At 63.8% G+C, this 22,018-nt stretch overlaps 1 protein-coding gene across 16 annotated transcripts in view; it reads left to right on the top strand.

Moving 5' to 3' along the window:
• Window positions 1-22,018, top strand: part of KCNT1 (potassium sodium-activated channel subfamily T member 1) — a 92,359-nt gene that overhangs the window by 30,290 nt on the left and 40,051 nt on the right. For 10 of the 16 annotated variants that reach the window (XM_063787424.1, XM_063787422.1, XM_063787421.1 and 7 more), the window contains 3 exons: window positions 17,865-17,944; window positions 18,710-18,809; window positions 21,759-21,815. In XM_063787424.1, coding sequence (XP_063643494.1) covers window positions 17,865-17,944; window positions 18,710-18,809; window positions 21,759-21,815 — 237 coding nt within the window. The other 6 variants (XM_063787427.1, XM_063787425.1, XM_063787431.1 and 3 more) reach the window with 5 other exon arrangements.

The raw sequence follows: 22,018 nt of genomic DNA, 5'->3' as shown, positions 1-22,018 counted from the left end.
AGGGCTCACCTCAGTCCAAGGGTCAGCCCTGGTGTCTCCCCAGCCAGCCAGTGACCAAAGTCAGGACACACCCCCTGGTTGCCTCCTGATGGGGGCTAAGGGTGAGGATTCCGGCACTCCCAGTTTGGACTCAGAAGACAGGAGCAGTGTGGGGAGCAGCACTGCCTGTACCTCCTCTGTGACTCCCCTGGACACCCTCCAGGAGGTCTGTGATGCTGACCTGCCCTCTCCTTGTCGGCTCTGAGTCATTCATCTCCAGTTCTTACTATGCTTGTTTGTTGTCCTGGGTTGGTGCAGCCCTCATACCTGCCCCCGCACCTGCCCCCACACCTGCCTTCACACCTGCCCCCACAACTGCCCCCCATACCTGCCCCTGCACCTGCCCCCACAACTGCCCTCACACCTGCCCCCCACACCTGCCCCTGCACCTCCCCCCACACCTGCCAGCACACCTGCCCCCACACCTGCCCTCACACCTGCCTCCACACCTGCCTTCATACCTGCCCCCACAACTGCCCCCCATACCTGCCCCTGCCCCAACTGCCCTCACACCTGCCCCCACACCTGCCCCTGTACCTCCCCCCACACCTGCCCCCACACCTGCCCCCACACCTGCCTTCATACCTGCCCCCACAACTGCCGCCATACCTGCCCCTGCACCTGCCCCAACTGCCCTCACACCTGCCCCCACACCTGCCCTCACACCTGCCCCCACACCTGCCCTCACACCTGCCCCCACACCTGCCCCCACACCTGCCCTCACACCTGCCCCACCTGCCCTCACACCTGCCCTCACACCTGCCCCCACACCTGCCTTCACACCTGCCCCCACAACTGCCCCCCATACCTGCCCCTGCACCTGCCCCCACACCTGCCTTTGCACCTGCCCCCACACCTGCCCTCACATCTGTAAATGTCACACTGCCCAGCCCTGCACTCCTCTCCCACTTGGCCGGTTTCAGGCTGCACCACTCCACCAAGGTGACCCCAGCTAGTTTGGGGCTTCAGATCCCACTGCTGAGCCGGAGACCCAGATGGGTCTCAGACTGACAGTCTCAGACTGGCAGCCCCCCATAGCACCAGGCGTGGGTGCCCACCCACGAGATGTCACCTGGCAGGCACTTTGAGAATGTCCAGAATGGGTGTCATAATCCACCCCCCGCCTGCTCCTTTTGTCTTCCCCACCTTGGGGTGTCACCACCTGCCTGTTCCCTCCCCCCAGCCTGGGCGCTGTCCCTCCCCCCTAGTCCTTCAGGAAGTCTAGCCAGTGCCACCTTCAAAACACACCTTGGATCCACCTGGCCCCCTGTCCTCTGTCCAGCCCGCAGTCCCACTCAGCTCGCGGTAGGCGAAGCGAGGCCCCACCCTCTCTGCAGGGCTCTTGGAGACACGTTTGAACCACAGCGTCTGTGTGCTCCCTAAAAGGGCAGTTGTTATTTTTTCCTGAGTTTCCAGGATGTCTGCCCCTGTGTAGCCATAGGGTCGAGCCTCTCCAGGCTCCATGGGAGCAGAAAGTGCTGGGGACACCTCAAGGCTCACGTGGCTCTGTGGACCCCGAGCCTGGGGCCCCAGCCCACCTTCCCCTCCTTGCCTGGCTCTAGCCATGGGCCCTGCACCTGTCCTGGTGCCCTGAGGCCAGGAAAGGGGGCTTCTGGGACCGCTGCTCGATGCCGAAGGTATTGTCCTTCCCACATGGGAATCATCTCACTGGACTTTCTGTGACAAACATAGACAGTCGTTTCAAAATAAATCAAACTTCAGACGTGGTACAGCAGCAAGTTGCAAAGATCCTCCTCCCTTCCCCGCACCCCAGGCGGCACCTGCTGCAGCCGGCTGTGGGCACTCCATGGACAACACGGCACAGATGTTCTCTTGTCACATAACTCTCATCCTGTACTTCAAAGGCCACGAGTAAGTGAAGACCCACTGCACTCTCGAAAAGCAGGAACGGAAAAAGTCACAGCACTGCATCATGGAGCAGCCGCCCCGGGTGGGCGCGCGCGTTTGCCTCCTGCGTGAGGCTTCCTCCAGCACTGCGGTGGGCTGTGGGTTCGTTCCCAGGGAATGTGAGCGAGCCACATCCGCAGCCCAGGCACCCTCCCTCCCAGCTTCCTCCCCGCCCCAGGGTGACCATGTATGGGCAGCCCTGATGTACATCGGCCCTTTGTGCAGTCATGGCGCGGTGAAGGGTCCTGCAGGCGGCGCCCAGGGGTGGTGCGGGGCTCCACCTGGTCTGTTTACTCACAGCACAGCATGGGGCTCACTCAGCAGTGCGCCCAGGAGAAGCGCCCAGCCTCATTCTTTACAGCCGTTCTGGGGCACTCCACAGGAGGGTTGAAGGAGGCTTCCATCTGCTGGTGCTCCCCAACACCAGGGGCTGGCAGAGGGTGCTCGTGCTTTGCAGGTACAAACAGCGCTCTCCCCTGGGGTAGACCTGAGCCACGACAGGCAGCCAGGGCGACATGCATAGGAGCGTGTGCTCAGACCACACACAGTGGCTTTTCAGGGGATTTTCCTTACTCAGCCACATCGGGGAGGGCGCTAGGGCAGGTATCGGGAGCGCCAGTAAGTTGGTCATTTTCTGAGCACGATGGCGGCTCAGCATTTGGACCCCCAGAGGGAGCAGGGCCCTGTGCCTCAGCCTCCCTCGAGTGGTCCAGCCCTCCCTCAGCATGGGTGCTGAAGAAATGGAAGCCTGTGCTGCCTGTCAGGGACCTGCCGCTGGAGTTTTACCCCCACCCCATCCGCGTCGGCCACCCAGGCTCCTGTGGCACGGGTGCATGGAGGCCTAGTGAGGTCAGAAACCGTCCAGCCAAGGGTGGGGGGATTCAGGGTGGGGGAACAGGCAGCCGGCTCCGGGAGGGCTTCTGGTGTGAGTTTGGGGCGGGCCGGCCCACTCCCTGGAGTTGGTGCTGTCAGGGGGTCCTAGGCCCACCTGCCTCCCACAGGCCTCTGTACTCACTGGGCCCTGGCTGTTGGTTGGGGCACGGTTGGGGGAAGAAATAGAGACAGATCCCTGGCTTGCAAGGACTCCAGGTCTGGGGTCAGAGCGTGGACAAGTCCGGAGGGCTCTGCCACCCGGCACTGCTGAGGACAGGGGCGCATCTGACAGCCTCCTGCCTCTACCGAGCTGGCTTCGGGGCAGCTGGGCCTCCCGGTGCCAATACCCCCCGGCTGTTACCTGCCTGTCACCTGGGCGAGTCACCTGGAGCCACGTCTGTGACATGGAAGGGAACGGTTACAAAAGCCACATCATGTGAGATGTGCGGGCCCAGCCAGGCATCTGGGGCAGACCAGCGCTGCACACACACAGGTGGGATCTGTGCCCGGTGCCCAGCCTGGCATACAGGCACCATCCTGGAGTGCCCCCGTGGGCTGTGCCCTGACAGCTTTGGAGGTAGGAATTGGGGGCTGAGGACCCTGGTGAGGACAGGCAACTCAGCCATCATCCCCCTGGCCAGGGTACTACACCCACCCCACACCAGGGCTGGGGGCCAGGGGTGGGCACAGCTTGGGCAGGCCATCCTGAGCGCCAGGCCTGGTCCGCAGGCCGGCTGGAGGGCCCTGCCCTGCCAAGCGGGACTCTGGCTCCTCTCCAGCATCTGCCGCCCGGGGTGGGCGCCCAGGGCCACCAGCCCTCGCGGCTCCTCCCCTCCCCCCGTGCGCGATTGTCATTGTTACCATTGCTTGGCTTCTGCCAAAGCAGCCGCAGGGCCACCGGGTGCTTGAACCTTCTCCATGGGGCGTCCTGGCGGTGGTTTGAGCCGGGCAGTCCTCCCCGCCCTCCCCAACCCCCCAGCCCCGGCACCCGGCCGTTCCACTGCGCGGCGGCGTGGGGAGGGCGCGGCGCGAGCTGAGATGGTTCCGCCCGGCACCGCCCCCGCCGCCCGCCGCCCGCCGCCCGCCGCGCCGAGCGCTCCCGCAGGATGGCGCGGGCCAAGCTGCCGCGCTCGCCGTCCGAGGGCAAGGCGGGCCCGGGGGGCGCCCCAGCCGGCGCCGCAGCCCCCGAGGAGCCGCACGGGCTCAGCCCGCTGCTGCCGGCCCGCGGCGGGGGCTCCGTGGGCAGCGACGTGGGCCAGAGGTAGGGGCGCGCGGGCCTGGGACCCCGCTTGTCAAATCGCGCTTGCATCCTGCTCGGGCTGCGCTGGCTGGGCTGCACCTGCGTTGCCTGCAGCCCGGGGAAGGGGGGAGGCCAGGGTCTCCCCTCCTAAGCCCACCACGGCGCCCTGCTTCCTGCCGTGTCTCCAGCCTTTGAGAGCCTGCGGGACCCCCCACTCCCCCCACGTAGGGGCTGAACACGGCGGGGCTGCAGGTGAGACTGCAGGGGAGGGAGGAAGTGGACCCAGCTCTGTGCCAGGCACTGGGGGCCCCTGCCCGAGCCCTGTCCCACAGGAGCCCCGATCTTGTTGGTGCCAGCGCCACTTTGGGGGAGACAGGGCCGGCATCCGTGTCCCCACCCCAGAGGTGAGTGAGGCCGAAGCCTGCACAGCAGGTCGGGGCTGGGACACAGGGCTCAGGCTGCCTGGGGAGCCCCGCTGTGGGGTATGCTTGGGCTGGTGTCTGGTGCTTGTGGCAGGAGGGGTGCAGGTGGCCGTCCTCTGGGGATGGTTGGGCAGGTGGAGCAGCGCCTACCCCTCCTCGGCTCTTCCGCAAGCTCAGGGTGGGACCCAGCACCCCCATTTCACGGATGAGGACACCGAGGCCTCATCTGCAGCAGCAAATTCCTAGCCAGCACCTTTCCCGTGCCAGGAGCCGTTCTAGATGCTGCGGGGGAAATGAGGATGAATCAGACCTGGCCTGGTGTGGGCACATGTCGTGGGCACGGAACCTGTTCCTGGGAGAGAGAGGTGCAGGCCAGGCCGGGACAGAAGAGCCGGGGACTCCTGGGGTGCTGGTCCTTCCGGGACAAGCATGGGGAGATGGGCAGGGGCCTTCCAGGTAGCGGAAGCAGTGAGGGCTGAAGTTTCATCAGGGCTGGGGGGCAGGGCTGGCAGAGCAGGGCCTGGCAGATGGCAGGGCCAAGGGTGCCCAGGAGCCTCTCCCTTGCCCCTCCTACCTGGCTGTGGGCTGTTGGGCCCCTCCCCGCACCCCCATTTCTAGCTCTTCACAGCAGCCCTGGGGGGGCACTGCCCAGCTTAGTCCCATTTGCAGAAGAGGCGGTTGAGGCTAAGGTCAAGCACCTGGCTGCAGCCTCCTGCAGCTAATGGGCAGCCTCCGCCAGGGAGGCGAGCACTGGCCAAGGCCCTGGGGACCACAGTCCCCTCCCCTCCTCTTCCTGGGTGCTGGCGTGGGGGGAAGGGGGAGGGCAGTGATCCTGGAAGCCCTGCTACAGCCAGCCCTCAAGGGGCAGGTTCCTTGCCCCATCCCTGTTCTTGCAGGGCCCATAGGGATAGCAGGTTCTGCCCAGGCTGCGTCTGAGCCCGCAGTGCAGTGCAGCATGGGAGCTGTAGCCTAGGCCCACCTCCTCCAGGAAGCCCTCCCGCATGTTCATCCCAGCCCTGTGGGCTATGTACTGTGCTGACGGTTTCACATGGGTGGCCTCGCTCATCCCCCGGCAGCCCCTGAGGTGCAGAGTCCTTATAGCCTCCTTTTGCAGAGCAGAGGTAATGGAGCTGCTGCCCAGCTGGGCTGAGCAGCCCCTGGGCCTGGAGCATTCATACAACAGGGCTCGCACTGAGATGAGTAGGGCAGGCTCCTGAGCAGAGGACTTGGTAGGTTTGTTCTTCTGGAGTGTGGATCTCACGGAAAACACAGGCGAGGCCAGAGCCGAGAGGCAGGTGTGGTCTGCCCCAGGGAGCTGGGGGTCGCAGTGCCCGCAGCTGCCTCATCCTGCAGGCCTGAGCTGCCTTCATGGGCCGCCAGGGTCCGGGCTCCCTCAGCCCTCTCAGCCTCTGCCTGTCTCATTGTTGAGAAGACAGTGAAGCAGAGGAGAGGTCTCCACTGCCCACCAGGGACTGAGCCACAGGAGGCGTTGTGGGGGGAGGGCGCTTGCTCCTGGTGCCCCTGCCCAGAGCTCCCCTAACACCCTGTGCCCACTTATGGGTGCTGCAGGCTGGCATCTGTCCCTCCTCCCACACAGTCCAGCTCCCCTGACCCTGAGCTCCGGGGTCTCCTCCTTCCTTCTCACTCCCCTGTGTGAGGCTGGGGAGGGATTGGGAGCTGATTAGACAGCGTGGCTTCAGTGGTGGGATCAGGAGACCATCACTGCAAAGCTTTTGAGTAAAAGTGCCCAATGGGGGGACAGGGCCTCTCAGTGAGACCCCGCTGCGTCAGGAGGCCCTGAGCCCCTCTGTGTCCCTACCACCCCTGGACCTAGGCGGCCTTGCCCCTCCCAGCTGGGGTCTCCCAGCCTCATGCCTGACTTAAGGCACCAACACAGCCCCCTCCCCACATCCTCTCCGGGGCCGTTCCCCCAGCCCCATCCTACTCTTCTGGCCCTAGCACTGCACTGGGCAGGGGGCCCATGCTGAGGAGCTCACCTGGACTGCGTGTTCTGCCCCCACACCATCCCTGAGGGAGGTGGGGCACCTCTCTTTGACCCCAGGGAGCAAGCCTGAGGCCCCCACACAGCCTGAGGTCTAGCGTGGTCCAGTTCTCCTGCCACTGTGCCCAGCACCCCAGTGTCTATGGCAGCCACAGGCCTGTCAGTCCAGCTGTGGCACGCAGAGCCCCGGCCCCGCCCCAAGCCCCTCGCCCTGATGTTCCTTGGCTCAGGAGATGGTCCCCTGAGCCCCCCGACCCCAGACACCCTTGCCGGGACCTCCCTCCCCTGCAGATCCAGACCTTCATGGTTGCCCCTCTCCTCTCCAAGAACCTGGCTGCTCCTCCATGCCCCCCTCACCCCGGGCACACGCCCGGCGCTCCACCCTCTTCATGGTGTTCACACCAGCTCAGCACACCCCTTCCCCTGGGCCTGAAGCCCCCCTTGGAGCTTGCCCCAGATGGCCTCTCTCCCAGGAGAGCCCCTCCTGAGTATGGTCCCGTCACCCCTGAGGTGCCCCCGCCCTCCTCTGGCTTTGCCCCTCTCCGGGCTGCGCACCTTCTTTCCACACAGTGCTCTGCGCTCTTTCTCCCCCACCCTAGAATGCACCTGTTTGGGCGGCTGGTTTATCCTTGACCCAGGAGTGTGCACAGGGAGTGCCCAGCCGCAGGGGTGGGGCTGTGTTCCCAGGCCCTCGGGGGACACCAGGCCCTGTCTTTCAGGGGGGGTTGCTGGGCCCATACCTCATTTATTGTCTCACAGTCCTGGAGGCTGGAAGTCTGAGCTCAAGATGTGGGCAGGGCTGGTTCCTCCTGAGGCCCCTCCCCTTGGCTCGTAGACACCATCTTCTCCCTGTGTCCTCTCCTGGCCGTCCCGCTATGTGTGTCTGTGTCCTCATCTCTTCTTATAAGGACACCAGTTTTGTGGGATTAGGGCCCACCCTCATGGCCTCACTTTACCTTAATGACCGCTTTAAAGGCCTCGTCTCCAAACACAGCCACGTGCTGAGATACTGGGGGTCAGGACTTCAGCATGTTAGCCTGGGGGGACAAAACTCCGCCCGAGATAAGGGGGTGCCTTTGTTGCGTGTGGGACCCTGCCGGGACCTGGCTGTGCTCTGGGCATTCCCCAGGTTTAGAACAGAGGCTCCCAAACTCCCCCAAGCAGGGAACCCCCTCTTCCCCGAAGCATCTTATGGGACTTGGGGTTGTGGGGTGCAGAGGGACACCCCACTCTTCCCCCAGTCAGCCCAGAGGGGCTCCTAGAGAGCCCAGAGGGTCCCTCCCTCTCGAGGCTGGCAGCTGAGACTGCTCCTTTTGGGCACAAGTCAAGTGGGGATGGCCCCTCCTCACCTGGGCTCCTTCCCGACCCCAGCCCCAGGCTCTGCAGGACACAGCAGGGAAGCAGGGCTAAGCCCAGATCCTTCCACTGACCACTGCTGCCCTAAGCAGGGCTGAGACCCTCTCCTGGGAGGGAGGTGATGCCTTCGGGTGCAGGTTCTGTTCGTGTGTTGACAGCGAGCCCGGCCATGGGAGGTGGGTGGGCCCAGGGATGAGGCCCTCACCACTTGGTCCCAACAGCTAAGTTAGGGCTGGCAGAGATGCTGAGTGGCACCCAGGCCACCAACCACTGGGACAGGCGAGCATCAGGGTCCTCCTGGACCACCGTGGGTTTGGATGCTGCGGATAGAGGCCGAGCTTCCTCAGCTCCCCTCCCCTCCCCTCCCACCCCTCACCCTGCAGTTCACTTGGCAGGGTTTGTGCAGCCGACAGACCTTGTTCGCACAGAGCTCCAGTCCTCAGCCAGGTTCTGCACAGGCCAGCAAAGCCCCAGGTCCCTTTGCCCACAGGCCGCTGTCCTCCCCTTGGGAGTCCCTGGGTGGATCCTCTACCCATGTGCTTGGTGGCCCCTTCCAAAATCAGCGGGGACGGCTGTCCTGGGCCTCAGGCTGTGGGACATCTGACAGGTGGTGGCTTCCTCAACACTCAGACAACAGGGCCTTGGGCAGAGTAGATGGGAGGCCCCATGCGCAGCTCAGTAGACACTCAGCTAGGGCTATATCAGGAGATGCAGAGGGACACGGCCAGGGAGCACCTGGGAGAGAGGACACAGTGGGCCCCAGCAGGGAGGAGCCCAGCCGGGGCCTGGCCACGCCGGACCTGACCCACAGGCCAGGCAGACCCGCTGCCATGGGCTGAGGCACTGCCAGGCTCCTGCCAGCCTCTGACACAGCTGTTGCCCTGGCTCAGAGCTTCAGGCAGCACCAGGGTCCAACGAGAGGGAAGCTGAGCCAGACAAACATGCAGAATCTGCCAGAAGCTCCCAGCAAACCCAAAGATCAGCCCCATTAAGCCTGGGGTTCTGCCTGCTCCGTGTGGAGCTGCTGGCCCGGCCACCATGCCCAGCCAGGACCTCGGCCCTCCCAGGGGTGTGTCCAGCTTCTGCCTCCCCCAGGGACCAGAAGCTGCTAGGGCTAGGGGCACCAGGAGGGCACCTGCCCACCCGGAGGGCCTGGCGTAGGCCGGTGAGCGTGTGCCTGTGACCCCAGGCTGGCTTCCTCCTTCCTGCCTGTGTGGCCTCAGAAGACCGTGGTCCTCTCTGAACCTTTGTTTTCTTTTCTGAAAACATGGTTGTTTTGAGGATTAAAAGAGAGAGGTCCCTCTGAAGTCCTTTGAGGAGGAGCTGGTCCAGGACAGGCACATAGTCAGTGAAGGCAAAGACCCTCGGCACTCCCACCCTGCCCAGCCCCCCACCAGGCCGGCCCTCTGGAGCCCTCAGCTCCCATCAGCCTCTCTCTCCGAGTTCCAAATCCAGTTCAGGTTGCAACCACCTTGGTGTCAGCCGCCTGCTGGCCAGTCTGGGACAACTGGGGCCAGGTTGCCTGGGGCCAGGCTGAAGGGGTAGCAGGTGTGTGGCTGCTGGCGTGGTGGAGGGTGGTGTGTCCAGGTCCCCTGAGAGGCATCAGCTCTGAGCCCTGTCTTGTCCTATCGCAGGGAGCCTTGGGGCAGGGCTGGCGGGTGCCTCACCCGCTGGTCTGTGTGTAGGGTTGGGGCAGGGCTGGCAGGTGCCTCACCCGCTGGCCTGTGTGTAGGGTTGGGGCAGGGCTGGCAGGTGCCTCACTCGCTGGTCTGTGTGTAGGGTTGGGGCAGGGCTGGCGGGTGCCTCACCCGCTGGTCTGTGTGTAGGGTTGGGGCAGGGCTGGCGGGTGCCTCACCCGCTGGTCTGGGTGTAGGGTTGGGGCAGGGCTGGCGGGTGCCTCACCCGCTGGCCTGTGTGTAGGGTTGGGGCAGGGCTGGCGGGTGCCTCACCCGCTGGTCTGTGTGTAGGGTTGGGGCAGGGCTGGCGGGTGCCTCACCCGCTGGTCTGGGTGTAGGGTTGGGGCAGGGCTGGCGGGTGCCTCACCTGCTGGTCTGGGTGTAGGGCAGGGGAGTGGAGACAAGGGGACAGCCTCGCAGACCTCGGCATGAGGTGGAGCTCACCGCGCTCGCTTCTGGATGCTGGGGACCACACATGGGGCCCGGGCTGGCTTCGTGCTGAGCAGGGCGAGGGCGAGTGCCCAAAGCATCGTCACCTGCTTGCGTGGCTGAAGGGTGGCCCTCTCCTCGAGTGTGGTTGTCACCCCCCCATCTGGCCCAGGCACAGGAGGGTGCATGCACGGGGACCCCCAAGCAGGCTGTGCTGCTTTCTCGGGCCCTGAGGGGGCCAGGCTTGGCTCAGTGCCCCCACATGGCTCTGCACATGGACTGCCTCCCACAGGCACCTCTCCCGTGCCCGGGGGCGCCAAAGGTCCGGGCCCCCCAGAGCCTCCCTGCGTGTCTGTGCCTCGCCTGGTCCCAGAGCCCAGGCTCTCCATCTGTCTGTCTACTGCCTTCTCCATCCGTCCGTCTATCTGTCTGCTGCCTTCTCCATCTGTCCATCTGTCTGCCGCCTTCTGGTTGATGCCCCTCTGTGTCCCCAGGCTTCCTGTAGAAGATTTCAGCCTGGACTCCTCCCTGTCTCAGTAAGTGCTTTGCAAGGGAGGAACTGTCTTGGTGGCAGACAAGGGCTCTTAGAGGTGTGAGAGCCCTTGTTTCTGGGGGGTCCCCTCAACCCAGCATCCCCTGCAGCTGGGCCAGGGCCACCGGCACCTCCCAGTACCCGCTGGTGCCTCTGGGTCCCAGGTGCTGGGGCTGGAGACAGGACAGTCAGTGTGCCCCCTTGGAGAGGAGCCTGAACTTGGGAAATGGGCTCCCCAGAGGTGGGTGGTCCGCAGCCCCTGCAGTGGTGGCCACGGCCTCAGGAGAGGCGGATGGCAGAGCAGGGGCCCTTGTCATGGTGCCTCCCAGGGACAGGCAGGCAGGCAGCTGCTGGGGCCTGGGCTCTGGCTCAGCCCACCTTGGCTGCCTGTGCCGGTCGAGCTCCCAGGAGCTGGGATGCGCTCTCGGAGGCTGTGCCACTCCCCACTGAGCCGCCAGGGCTCTGCCGGTGGTGCTTCCTGACTTCAGCTAAGATGTAGGTCAAATGGAAGAGGCTTTGAGGCCAGGGCAGCCAGGCCCTGTGCACTCCTGGGAAGCCCCCCGCTGCCATCCACCTTCAGCGCGGTCTCCAGGAGGGGCCCCAGGCTTACTGTTCCATGCACGGCACCAGCAGCAGAAACCACCGAGCACTCAGCACTCACGGCTGCTGAGCATCCAGGGGCTGCCCGGCACCCATGGTGGGACCTATTATTATCCCAAAAGAGTCCTGGAGGCTGGGAGGCCAGTGGCCACCACCAGACCTCTATCTTCCCAGCCTGGGGCCCCATGGTGCAGAGGGTGACGGGTGTGAGATAGAAGCCGTGCCCACCACCCAGGGTTCTCCTGGCCCCACCCCAGGCTCCCGAGGAGTCAGGTCTCAGACCTGTGGAGGAAATGGATGCGTCTGCAGCCGAGGCTATAGTGTGTGCCGCCGTGGCACGGTCTGGACACAGCCGATGTTCCTGGACCTTTGGAGGCCCAGCTGGACTCACCCTTCAGCCCTGAGCCAGCCTCACCTGGGCCCCTGGCCAAGCTATGGGGGGGCCCCAGAGGCCCAAGGGTGTCAAAACAGGGACCCCAGGGGGACGGAGACATGTGTGTGCCCTTTCTGGGCCCTTGGGCGTATCAGATGCTCTGTCCAGGCTCAGAATAGCTGGCCCCAGGGTTGGCAGTGGGCCTGAAGCCTGCCCTTTCTTCCTGCCTGCCTGCCTGGTGCTGGGGGCAGAGGCCTGCGTGGAGCTCCCAGGCACCTGCCTAAGAGCCAGCCGGCACCCAGCCACTGCCAGAGAGAGGCAGCTCGGACCTCGGCCCCATGTGAGTGCAGGGCTATGGTGGGCCCCGAGGCGTGTGCCTGGCAGCCTGGAGCTGGTGTGGAGCTTCCCGGCATGGCCATCTGTGTATGACTACCTGCCAGGAATCCCTGGAAGGCCAGTCCCCTAGCCTGCAGCTGGCCTGCCGGTCAGCAGGGAGAACTGTTGCCGGCCTCTGCCGACCCCATTTGTCACAGGGCGGCCGGCACTTGCCTCAGAGGGTCCCGTCTTGGTGTGGGGGTGGGCACCATGAGAGCCCCTTTGCAGCACAAGGGCCTCCTCAGGCAGAGCAGTGGCGTGAGCCCCTGGGCACAGGCAGGCAGTGGGCATGGGTACACGCGGGGCCCAGGCCTGGCTCAACACCAGCCTTGCAGGACTGGGGCAGAGCCGCCACCTGGGGACAGACTCCCCTGCTGCCGCTACAGGGAGCCCCAAGGACCCAGGCCTGGCACTGCCTCTGACCTGCTGAGTGACTGGGGCAAGCGTGGGCCTCGGGGAGCCTCGGGGGGCTACAGCGGGCTTCAGCCGTGTAGGGACGGGGCTGGCCAGGAGCTGCCTGTCCTCACGGTGCCAGGGACAAGTTGTTCGCCATGGGCCAGCGCCACTGACGGCTCTCCCAGGGCCAGGGCCAGGGCCAGGGTTTGGCCTGTGGATTCCTCAGGGACCAAGGCCTCACCCCAGGGGGTACACAAGGGACTGTCTGAGGCTCCCTGCTGTGTCTGGGACCCCCTGGCCAGGCCTGCCCGCACATGCCCATGAGTCTCACCGGCCCTGCGTCTTGCTCCTGGGCTGTAGGCTGTGGGCAGTGGCAGTCCCTGGTGTGCCCCGTCCTCCCCACCAGCCGAAATGCAGACTGGCAGAGGTCAGACGGGCCCGGCCCCCTGTGGCGAGTGTGTGGCTGCGCCCTGAGCCCGCCTCCCAGGGTGGGGGTCGGGACCCGTGGCCGGGGGTCCGGGAATGCAGCACCCGCTGCCGGGTGTGGACTCTGGGAATGGCGATGTTCCCAGACGGATGCCGCCATGAGCGCTCACTTGCTGTTTGCCAGATAAACAAATGAGTGAACTGATGAGTGGATGAGAATGGACACAGGAAGTAGATTCTTCTGCCCCGTCCTTGCCTATTGTCCTGGGAGCCTGCGTTCACAGGCAGGTTCTTCCTAGCCCTGCGGGCGGCTCCCCACGGGAGTTCTCGGTCATCTCCCACCTCTCAGGGCACTCCACCGAGCCCACGCCCAGCTCCTGGGAGCAACTTGCCATGAGCGGGTCCCCTGCTTTCCCACCGGCCGGGCCCTGACAGGAAGCGGAGAGTGTGGCCCCACCCGGGGTCCCGCCTCTGCCCGTGGTCCACACCTGTGGCTTCATAGCCTGGGAGCCACGGTGAGTCGAAGGCCTGCGCTGTCTCTTTTGGCTGACGTGGGTCCTGATGGTTTGAGACGGGTGCTGGCCCCCAGATGAGCACCGGGGCAGCCTCTCAATGGAGCCTGTGAGCAAGGGCGTCGTCCCAAGAGAAGCCTGGGACAGAGAGGCCATTGTTTCTATCTCAGCACAGACAGAGCTCCTCCACCTGTCTGCTGTCCTCGGGACGCCCCGGGAGTTGGTCCCTGTCCTGGTTCCCATTCCCCAGGGAGGAGGCCCAGGCGCTGGCTGGTGGAGGGGAACAGCCGGGCAGAGGAGCGGCAGGGCCCGTGTAGCCTCAGAGGGCTCACTGGGTCTCAGCCCTGGGCCTCTGGCTGCCGGGCCAGGAGCATGCTGTGACTCTGAGGAGCTAGCGGAGCCCTCCAGGCTACCAGTGTCCATGAACCTCTGCCGCAGCAAGGAGGCTTGGGCCACTCTGGCAGGAACCACCAGGCGGGTCTACCCCAGCCGGGTTGGCCTAGAGCTGACCCCAGCCAGGCCTCTGCAGCCACAGGCTCTCTCCTGGCGAGTCCACACCACCCAGGTCAGCCTGGAGCTGACCCCAGCCAGGCCTCTGCAGCCACAGGCTCCCTCCCCAGGTGCCGCTGCGTGACTCGTGAAGACAGATCGCACCAGTCACCTGAAATACACTGCAGGGGAAAATGGATCGTTTTCATCTCCTTTTTGTGGTGGTGCTAGGAGAAGTGGGCGGCCACAGTTCATTAAAAATTAAAAGCAGAGGAGGCTTCATTAATGTCTCTGGCATCGCAGGCTCCAGTTTCTCAGGGAGTCTGCCAGGCCCCAGCGTTTCTCTGCCTCCACGTGGAGGGTGCCATCTGTGCAGGTGGGCACTCCCCGCTGAGCTCCGTGGGGGCTACCCAGATTGGGGCCCACAGCCCCTCGGTGAGGGGACCAGGGTCTGGCTGGGCTCTCTCCCTAAGGGGGGCTCAGTGCTCTGTTTCTGGGGTGCCAGGAGGAGGTCAAGGATCCTCAAAGAGAAGCTGCTGGGGGCGCGACTAGTCCCAGACCAGCAGCCCCCGACCCCACGGTGCCTGGGGAGGAACTTGGCTGTCCGGAAGCCAGTGAGGTCCTGGCAATGGGCAGGGTTGCATTTCTCTGTTTCCTGGCTGTGGAGGCCAAGGGGAGCCCAGGGGGACGCATTGGCTTCGTGGTCTTGCCAGGCAGCTGCAGAGGCCCAAGGCCCAGAGGTCCAGCTGCACCAGGTCCACGGGGAGGTAAAGGGAGGAGCAGGAGCTCCTTGGAGGCCTATGACCGATGGAGGGTTGGGGGTGTGGCCGGAGCTGGCTGGGGAGATGGAGCTGGCTGCGTGTCGCCTTGGAGTGGAGTGTGGGGCGATGGTCAGGGCGGAGCTGGGCACCCCCGCCTAGGAGGAGTGGCCAGGCAGGAGCCCAAGGCCCGGAGGGAGGTCAGAGGGAAGCAACATCCTGAGGGCAGAGCTGCAGGACCTGCTGATGGCTCTGGTCTAGGGGAGGGGAGGGTACAGGAGCCTGAGGTTGGTGGGGGATGGTTGGCCTGGTGCCATCAGGAATGGAGAATTCTGCCTCGGGGAGGGGGAGCCGGTGGATGCCAGAGGGTAGAGTGGGGCTGGACGGCTGCCAGCAGAGCCAGTTGGGAAGTCACCCCTGCGTGGCACTTAATTCCCAGGCTGGGTGGGAGAGAGGCACCTGTGGCCAGCCCTGGGGTCCCCCAAGGAGAACGGAGCGGAGGGGAGAAAAACAGAGCTCGGGGAGGCCGTGCTGAGAGGCCCAGGGAGTAGAGGAGATTCTGGGGTCTGGTCACCGTGAAGGGCATGGTGAGGCTCCCTGCCGGAGAGGAGAGGGTGGGAGGTAGTAGGAGCAAGTGAGGTGAGCAGACCCCCTGCGTTGAGGCTTTTGCCATGGAGGGCGGGACAGTGGTGGGGAGGCGGGGAGGGTGGGTTCCTAAGCTCCATGCTTTTAGGACCCGGTGGTCCCTGGGTACCGCCGGCAGTGAGGGGAGGAGGGCCTTAGGAGACCCTGGGCTCAGCCCCCGGGGGCAGCTCCCGCCTCAGCCCTGCCTGCCCCCCTGACATGGCCAGACCAGGCCCAGCGCAGCCTGGACCTCCAGCATCCTGTCTGAGCAAAAGACATCCATTCAGAGAGAAAGACGGCAGACAGACCCCCCAAAGAGACACTTATGCAGGGAGGGGCCTCCCCAGCCAGGGCTCCAGGCACACAGAGGAGAGGCGTGGGGCAGGAGGAGGGGCTGGGGGACACAGCAGAGCTGTCTGCGCTGAGGGGTTGCAGGGCATGATGGGGCACTCTGGGGGCAGACTGACCCCCCATTAGCACTGGTTCAGACGCCACTGGTCTGTGGGAGGCTTGTCCCACTGCCTGGCCCCAGAAGCCCTGAGTATGCCCGGTGGGGTGACAAGCCTGCCCCCAGGACTTGGCCTGAGCCTCCTCTTCAGCATGGGGCAAGGGCACCCAGAGCCACACGCCTCTTACTGGACCCTGGACCCTTCTTTATTTCATTTATTTATTTATTATTCATTTTTGAGACAGGGCCTCGCTCTGTCACCTAGGCTAGGGTGCAGTGGCGTGTTGACGGCTCACTTCAGCCTCAAACTCCTAAGTTCAAACGATTCTCCTGCCTCAGCCTCCCCAGAAGCTGGGACTACAAGCACGTGCCGCCATGCCTGGCTACTTTTTATTGAGACGGGGGTCTTGCTATGTTGTCTAGGCTGGTCTCAAACTCCCGGCCTCAAGCGATCCTCCCACCTCTGCCTCCCAAGGTCCTGGGATTATGGGCATGAGCCACTGTGACCGGCCCCTGGCCCCTTCTTGAGCTCTGTAACCAGCAGAGGCCACTGTGGCCACTGGGGCAGATCAAGGCAGGTGCTGGCACTCTACCAAGGCCCCTCCCGCCCGCCCCACAGCAGCCCCACCACGAAGGCTGCTGCACACACCTGGTCCACATCACTTACCCTGAGTGTTGTGAGCTTTGGGAAACATCGAATGTTTTAATCACTTTTGGAGATGTTGGGGTCACCAGCCCCAGGCCAGGCAGTGACATCAAATTCTCAGATTCGATTGATAGGAGCCAGTGCCTGCTCAGAGGGGAGGTGAGGCTCACAGCCCACCCACTGGGCGTCACAGCCTCCTGCCCTGGTGGACAGTGACAAGGAAGGGGTTGAGGCAGGAACAGGGGTTAGGCTGGTGCTTACCTCCCCCCACCTCTGGACAGCTGCCCTGGGACCTCTGCTTGAACGCTGCCTCCTCCATGCAGCCGTCCAGGATCCTTCCAGGCAGCACAAGTCTTCCTCCAGGCTCCCCTGTCTGTCTGCCCTACTGTGTTGTGGCCCTCGCACTGCACTGGGCAGGGGGCCCATGCTGAGGAGCTCACTGGACTGCGTGTTCTGCCCCCACACCATCCCTGAGGGAGGCGGGGCACCTCTCTTTGACCCCAGGGAGCAAGGCCAGGCACCGGAGGCAGCGCCCGAGGGCTAAGGCAGCCGACTGATAGGAGCAGACGTCATGGAGGGCACAGCGGCCATGGCTGGGAGCAGCCGAGGGTCCCATGGAGGACAGCCCAGCACCCCAGGGCACGGGCCGTTTAGGGGGACATGTGCTCCCCCTTCCCAGAGACGGCCATGCCTGCTGCAGGAACCCTGGCTCTGGGTCTTGCTCCTGTCTGTCCTGCAGGCTGGCAGCATTGGAGTTTTCCTCTCAGGGGATCATTAAACCCTGGCCTAGCCTGGCCCGCATTCCAGCACAGCGGGGCACAGGAGACCCTGCGTCCAAGGCTGGGGCAGTGGGGGCAGCAGCCGTCCACCCCCAGGCTCCATCCTACTCTTGGTGGCCAGCCTGGGTCATGCAGGTGGCCACGGTAGGTGAGCCACGCAATCTCCCCACCCCACCTCACCCCACCTGCCACCCCCGGCAACTGGCACACTGTGGTCTCTTCTCAGGACCGCCGGGGCCCGGTTGGAGGCCAGAGGGCTGGGTGGCAGGCCCCATGAGCAGCGGTGTGCATGGGGGTTGAGGGGTGTCTGGGAACCAGTGGCTGGGGCCATAGGTGAGCCTGAGGGAAGGGGAGCAGCACTGGCTGGAGGGGCCCCATAGCTGGCCTGCGAGGTGGGTGCAGGGATGACCACTTCCCACCAGCCCATCTTCCCTGACAGCCCTGGAGGCTGCAGTGGCCCATAGCCTTGGAGCACAGCCACCAGCGGCCTCCAGACAGAGCAGCTGACCATCAGCTGTGGACAGCCTGTATGACGCAGGTCCTACGGCATGTTCTGAGCACTTGCGGTGTCCTGAGCACCATGCCCAGGGCCATATGGGCAACTTTACCTCCTGGCAGGTGCCCTGCACCCACGGAGGCTTGGGCGAGGGTGTGTGGAGTGAGTGCCGCACCCTGAGCCCCAACAGGGCGGCCTGGAGGGCCCAGACTCACAGCAGCGAGTGCCCAGGGGTGCGGGGAGGAATCTTCAGAGGAGCTGAGGCTGGGTCGGCTGTCTGCTGGGTGTGACGGACCCCAGGGCCCTCCTGGGTCTGAGGTGGAGGCAGTGGTCCTGCTGGGCCCTGACTTCTCAACTCCTGCAGTTGGAAAGTTGGAAGAAGTCAGTCAGGTTGGGGCTTCCGGCATGTCCCCAGCCTGAGTCCCCACTGGCCCTGAGCCTCCATGCCCCTCTCTGCTTCTTCAGGGTCCAGGTGGAGTTCTACGTCAACGAGAACACCTTCAAGGAGCGGCTCAAGCTGTTCTTCATCAAAAACCAAAGATCGAGTGAGTGGGGTGCCTGGAGGGCCACTCCCAGGCAGGGAGGTGTTGAGGGCGCCGGGAGCAAGCCTGGCGATGGCGAAGGCTGGGGCTGTGAGCTCAGGGAGGAGTCCATGGGGTGGGAGCCACCTGAGTGCTGCGGGGGCATTTGGAAGCAGGGTGGGGGTGGGTCTGCATGGTGAGTGGGGCACAGGGTAGCCCCCTCTTAGCTTCACACTGTCTGAGACCAGGGCCTCTCCAGCGGGACCCGTGGGGACACCATCCTGCCTGCTGGACACCAGGCTGGGTGGGGCAGGACCATCCATAGGTGCCAGCAAGGTCTCCCCTGTGGCCACGCCCTGCCTCCCACCCCTCCATACAGCCCCACCCTCCCCAACAGCTCCCTGCCCCGTTCCCAGCCAGAGCTTGGCATCATGCCCCCGCCGGGATTGCAGGTGAGGACTTGGGGGGTTTCCCCAGGGGCTCCACATTCACCTGCCTGCTCCCCAATCCCTATCCTGTCCTCCAAGAAGTGGAGTGGCCTCTAGAAATCCCCTGCACCCCAAGTTCAGGCACCTGTAAGGTGGGGCCAGGGACAGAGCCTCTTGGAGGCTGACCCAAGAGCATCAGCCCCCAAACAACGCAGGGCACACAGAGCTCTGCGTGCAGCCCGGGTGTGGGAGGGGAGCCCAGCTGGGGCCATCCAGAGAGCCCAGCCAGACCCGGGTGCAGGCCCTGCTCCCCGAAGCCCAGAGCTGGGTCAGAGCCCTGAGGCCGCTGCCCTCCCCGCAGGCCTGAGGATCCGGCTGTTCAACTTCTCCCTGAAGCTGCTCACCTGCCTGCTCTACATTGTGCGCGTCCTGCTCGACGACCCGGCCCTGGGCATCGGATGGTGGGCCACGTGCGCGGCCAGGCGAGGGGTCCCGGGTCCCAGGGCTGAGCCTTCCCACTGGGCCATTACAGAAGCTGATGGCGTCCCTGGGGGAGCCCCTGTGCCTGGGGCCTTGGGGAGTCCTTCCTTCCCCAGTGCCTGTCCCAGGATGGAAAAAGCCAAGGACTCAGTGCCCAGGCTCCCGCAGACGGCTCAGCATAGGGAGAAGGGTCCCCATCGTAGACTTCCAGCTGTGCCCTTAGCTACTAGCGGACCCAGAAGGTCCACGGAAAGGCTGGAGCATCTAGGAAGTCCCTCCCTGCCCCCACAAGTGTCTCTGTGCTCACTTGAGCTTCTGCAGGTCGGGGAAGGGGGCGCCCAGTCCCCCTGGGGAAAGCCCCTACCTGTTTCTGGGGGTGTCTTCTACCCCTGCTGGGTCCCAAGGAGTCCCCTCCCCAGGGCCCATCGTCCTGGGGCCCATGCTCCAGGGACTTCTGGGAGAGGTGCTGGGGGCAGCAATCTGCACCGTCAGGTCCTTACCAGCCTCACAGCAGCCGCCATGAGGGTGGGTGGGAACTTGCTCTCTCTGAGTCCTGTTCTGTCTCCTGCTGTTGCTGCTTCGAGAAGTGGCGGCTGCTGGGACCTACTCTGTGCCCAGGGTGCCTTGGCAACTCCTGCTCACCTCTGTGTGGGTCCCAGGGGACATCAGCAGGGCCCTGCGGCCCTCGGTGCCGGACTGTCCTGAGTCATGTCTTTGGGGACCAGCCCCCAACCCCAGGCCTCTCTCTCTGGCTCCCTGGCACTCGGATGCTGCGCTCTGTGTCCCGTTTCTTCTCTCCCCTCTCCTGCCTCGTTCCCTTGTTCACTCGTCCACTTGTTCTATCCTGCCTCCTGGTTTCCAGAAATCCTTTCTCTGAATGTCCTTCCGAGGATGGTGTCTCCAGTCCTTTCCTGTTTTACGCTTTCCCCATCTGCTGGGCCTGTTTCTCCCGAGCTCACATTGGGCCCTGATTTTTTCATACCCGTAGATTTCCTCAAATGTCTGGTGCCGTTTATGCGTAAGAGTGCTCAGGCGCTGAGGGGCTCTGCAGCCACGTGTGTGGTGTGGTTGTCACCATCCAGCCATCGGGGTGAACCCTGCCAGCATGCTGGTCCCCTCTCTGGCTGCACAGAGCAGGTTCTTCCCTGGAGAGAAGGCCTGACTGCCGGGAGCCTGGCTTCTGGGGACCTAAAGGCGTCCATGTAAACTTTTGCTCAATCCCTCTTTTCACCTGTTACCCCGTCACGGGGGCCTGGCATCCCCAGGCCAGAGACTTTCCCTCTCCTAAGAACGAACCTCCTGTCTTTGTCTAGGTCAGAAGAGGGCAGAACCCACTAGGAGAGTTTGAGAAGGAGAACTGGGCCCTGACTGACTCTCAAGCTACTTTCCTAGGTCACTCCCCACCCCAAGTCCCAGGGTCCCCTGGGGCTTCTGGTTTCACATCCCCACAGGGCCCAAGTCTGTTGTGTTCACTGCCCGTCCCCTAGCACAGCGTCCAGGACATGGATGGGGGTGGGAAGATGGGTGGATGATGGATGGATGGTTGGATGGATGGTGGATGATGGATGGATGGATGGATGGATGGATGGACGGACGGACGGACGGATGGATGGATGGATGGATGGAGTGGATGGAGGGATGAGTGGATGGGTGGATAACGGATGGATAGGTGGATGCATGGTGGGTAGATGATGGATGGACGGATGGAATAGATGGATGGAGGGATGAGTGGATGGGTGGAGGGATGGATGTTGGATGGAGGGATGAGTGAATGGGTGGAGGGATGAGTGGATGGATGGAGAGATGAGCAGAAGGATGGAGGGATGAGTGGATGGATGGAGAGATGAGCAGAAGGATGGAGGGATGAGTGGATGGATGATGAATGGATGGCTGGCTGGATGGATGATGGATGGATGGATGGACAGATAAGTAGATGGATAGATGGATGAGTGGATGGATGATGAGCAGATGGTTGGAGGGATGAGTGGATGGATGGATGGAGGGATGGATGGATGGACAGATGAGTAGATAGATGGATGAGTGGATGGATAGAGGGATGGATGGATGAGTGGATGGATGGAGAGATGGATGGTGAATGGAAGGATTAGTGAATGGATGATGGATGAGTGGATGGATGGATGAGTGAGTGGAAAGATGGATGGGTGGATGGATGATAGATGGATGTCCAGATACTTCTGTGGGCACTTAGTTTGCAACAACCCCATTAAAAATCAGGGGAAAGTGGGTCAGTTGAAAGAAAAGACAAGAGGAGCTGGCCATCACCAGGGGCCTTGTGAGCAGTGAGGTCTCCTTGGTCAGTGACCCTGGCATTGATGATGGTCTGGGACAAAACTAGCTTGTTGGCCATGCCCTGGTCACTGTCGCAGCAGCTGGTTCCAGGTGGCTTGGGGGCTGCTTGTCGTCAGAAGCAGCTTAGGGACGTGCCTCTTGGAGTCAGCACCTGGGGATAGGAGCTTCCTCTTCCTGTCTCTTGAACACTGTCCAGCCTTGTTCAAGGCAGCTCTGGCCTTGGGGAGGCCCTGAGTGTTCCCACATGCTCTCTCTGGCCATGTAGGGCCCCTCCCTGGGAGCCTGTTGTCAGCACAGGCAGAACCAGTGTGTTGCTGTTGGGTCAGGGCTACCCCCAATCCCGCAGATGTGGGATGTACCCTCGCTGTCTGCCTGCTGGGCTGAGCAGAGGCCAGCCCAGCATTCCTCAGTTAGAGGCCCTCCTGCAGGATCTCTGCAGTGGGCGGGGAGGGGGCAGGCTGCCTTGTCTCCCAGGTGTTAGAGCTCTGATGTGGGGGTTAGCCCCGGGTGGGTGAGTAGGAGGCCCCCATGAACCCGAGCCCGTGGAAGCCCTCGGGCAACAAGTCCTTGCAGTGGTGCTGGAGGGGCCAAGGCCGGGCCAGCGCTGTGTCTCTCCACAGCTGGGGCTGCCCAAAGCAGAACTACTCCTTCAATGACTCGTCCTCCGAGATCAACTGGTGAGTCCACACTCCAGCTCCCAATAGCCAGGCGCTCAGAGGCCTGGGACCAGGGTGGGGTGGGATGAGTCTCCACTCCAGCTCCCAATAGCCAGGCCCTCAGAGGCCTGGGACCAGGGTGGGGTGGGATGAGTCTCCACTCCAGCTCCCAATAGCCAGGCGTTCAGAGGCCTGGGACCAGGGTGGGGTGGGATGGACAGAGG

The sequence above is a fragment of the Pan troglodytes genome, chromosome 11 (genome assembly GCF_028858775.2).
Source record: "Pan troglodytes isolate AG18354 chromosome 11, NHGRI_mPanTro3-v2.0_pri, whole genome shotgun sequence".
Taxonomy (NCBI): Eukaryota; Metazoa; Chordata; class Mammalia; order Primates; family Hominidae; genus Pan; species Pan troglodytes.
Note: the sequence above shows the minus strand (reverse complement) of the source record. Positions and strands in the feature narration are given on the sequence as shown.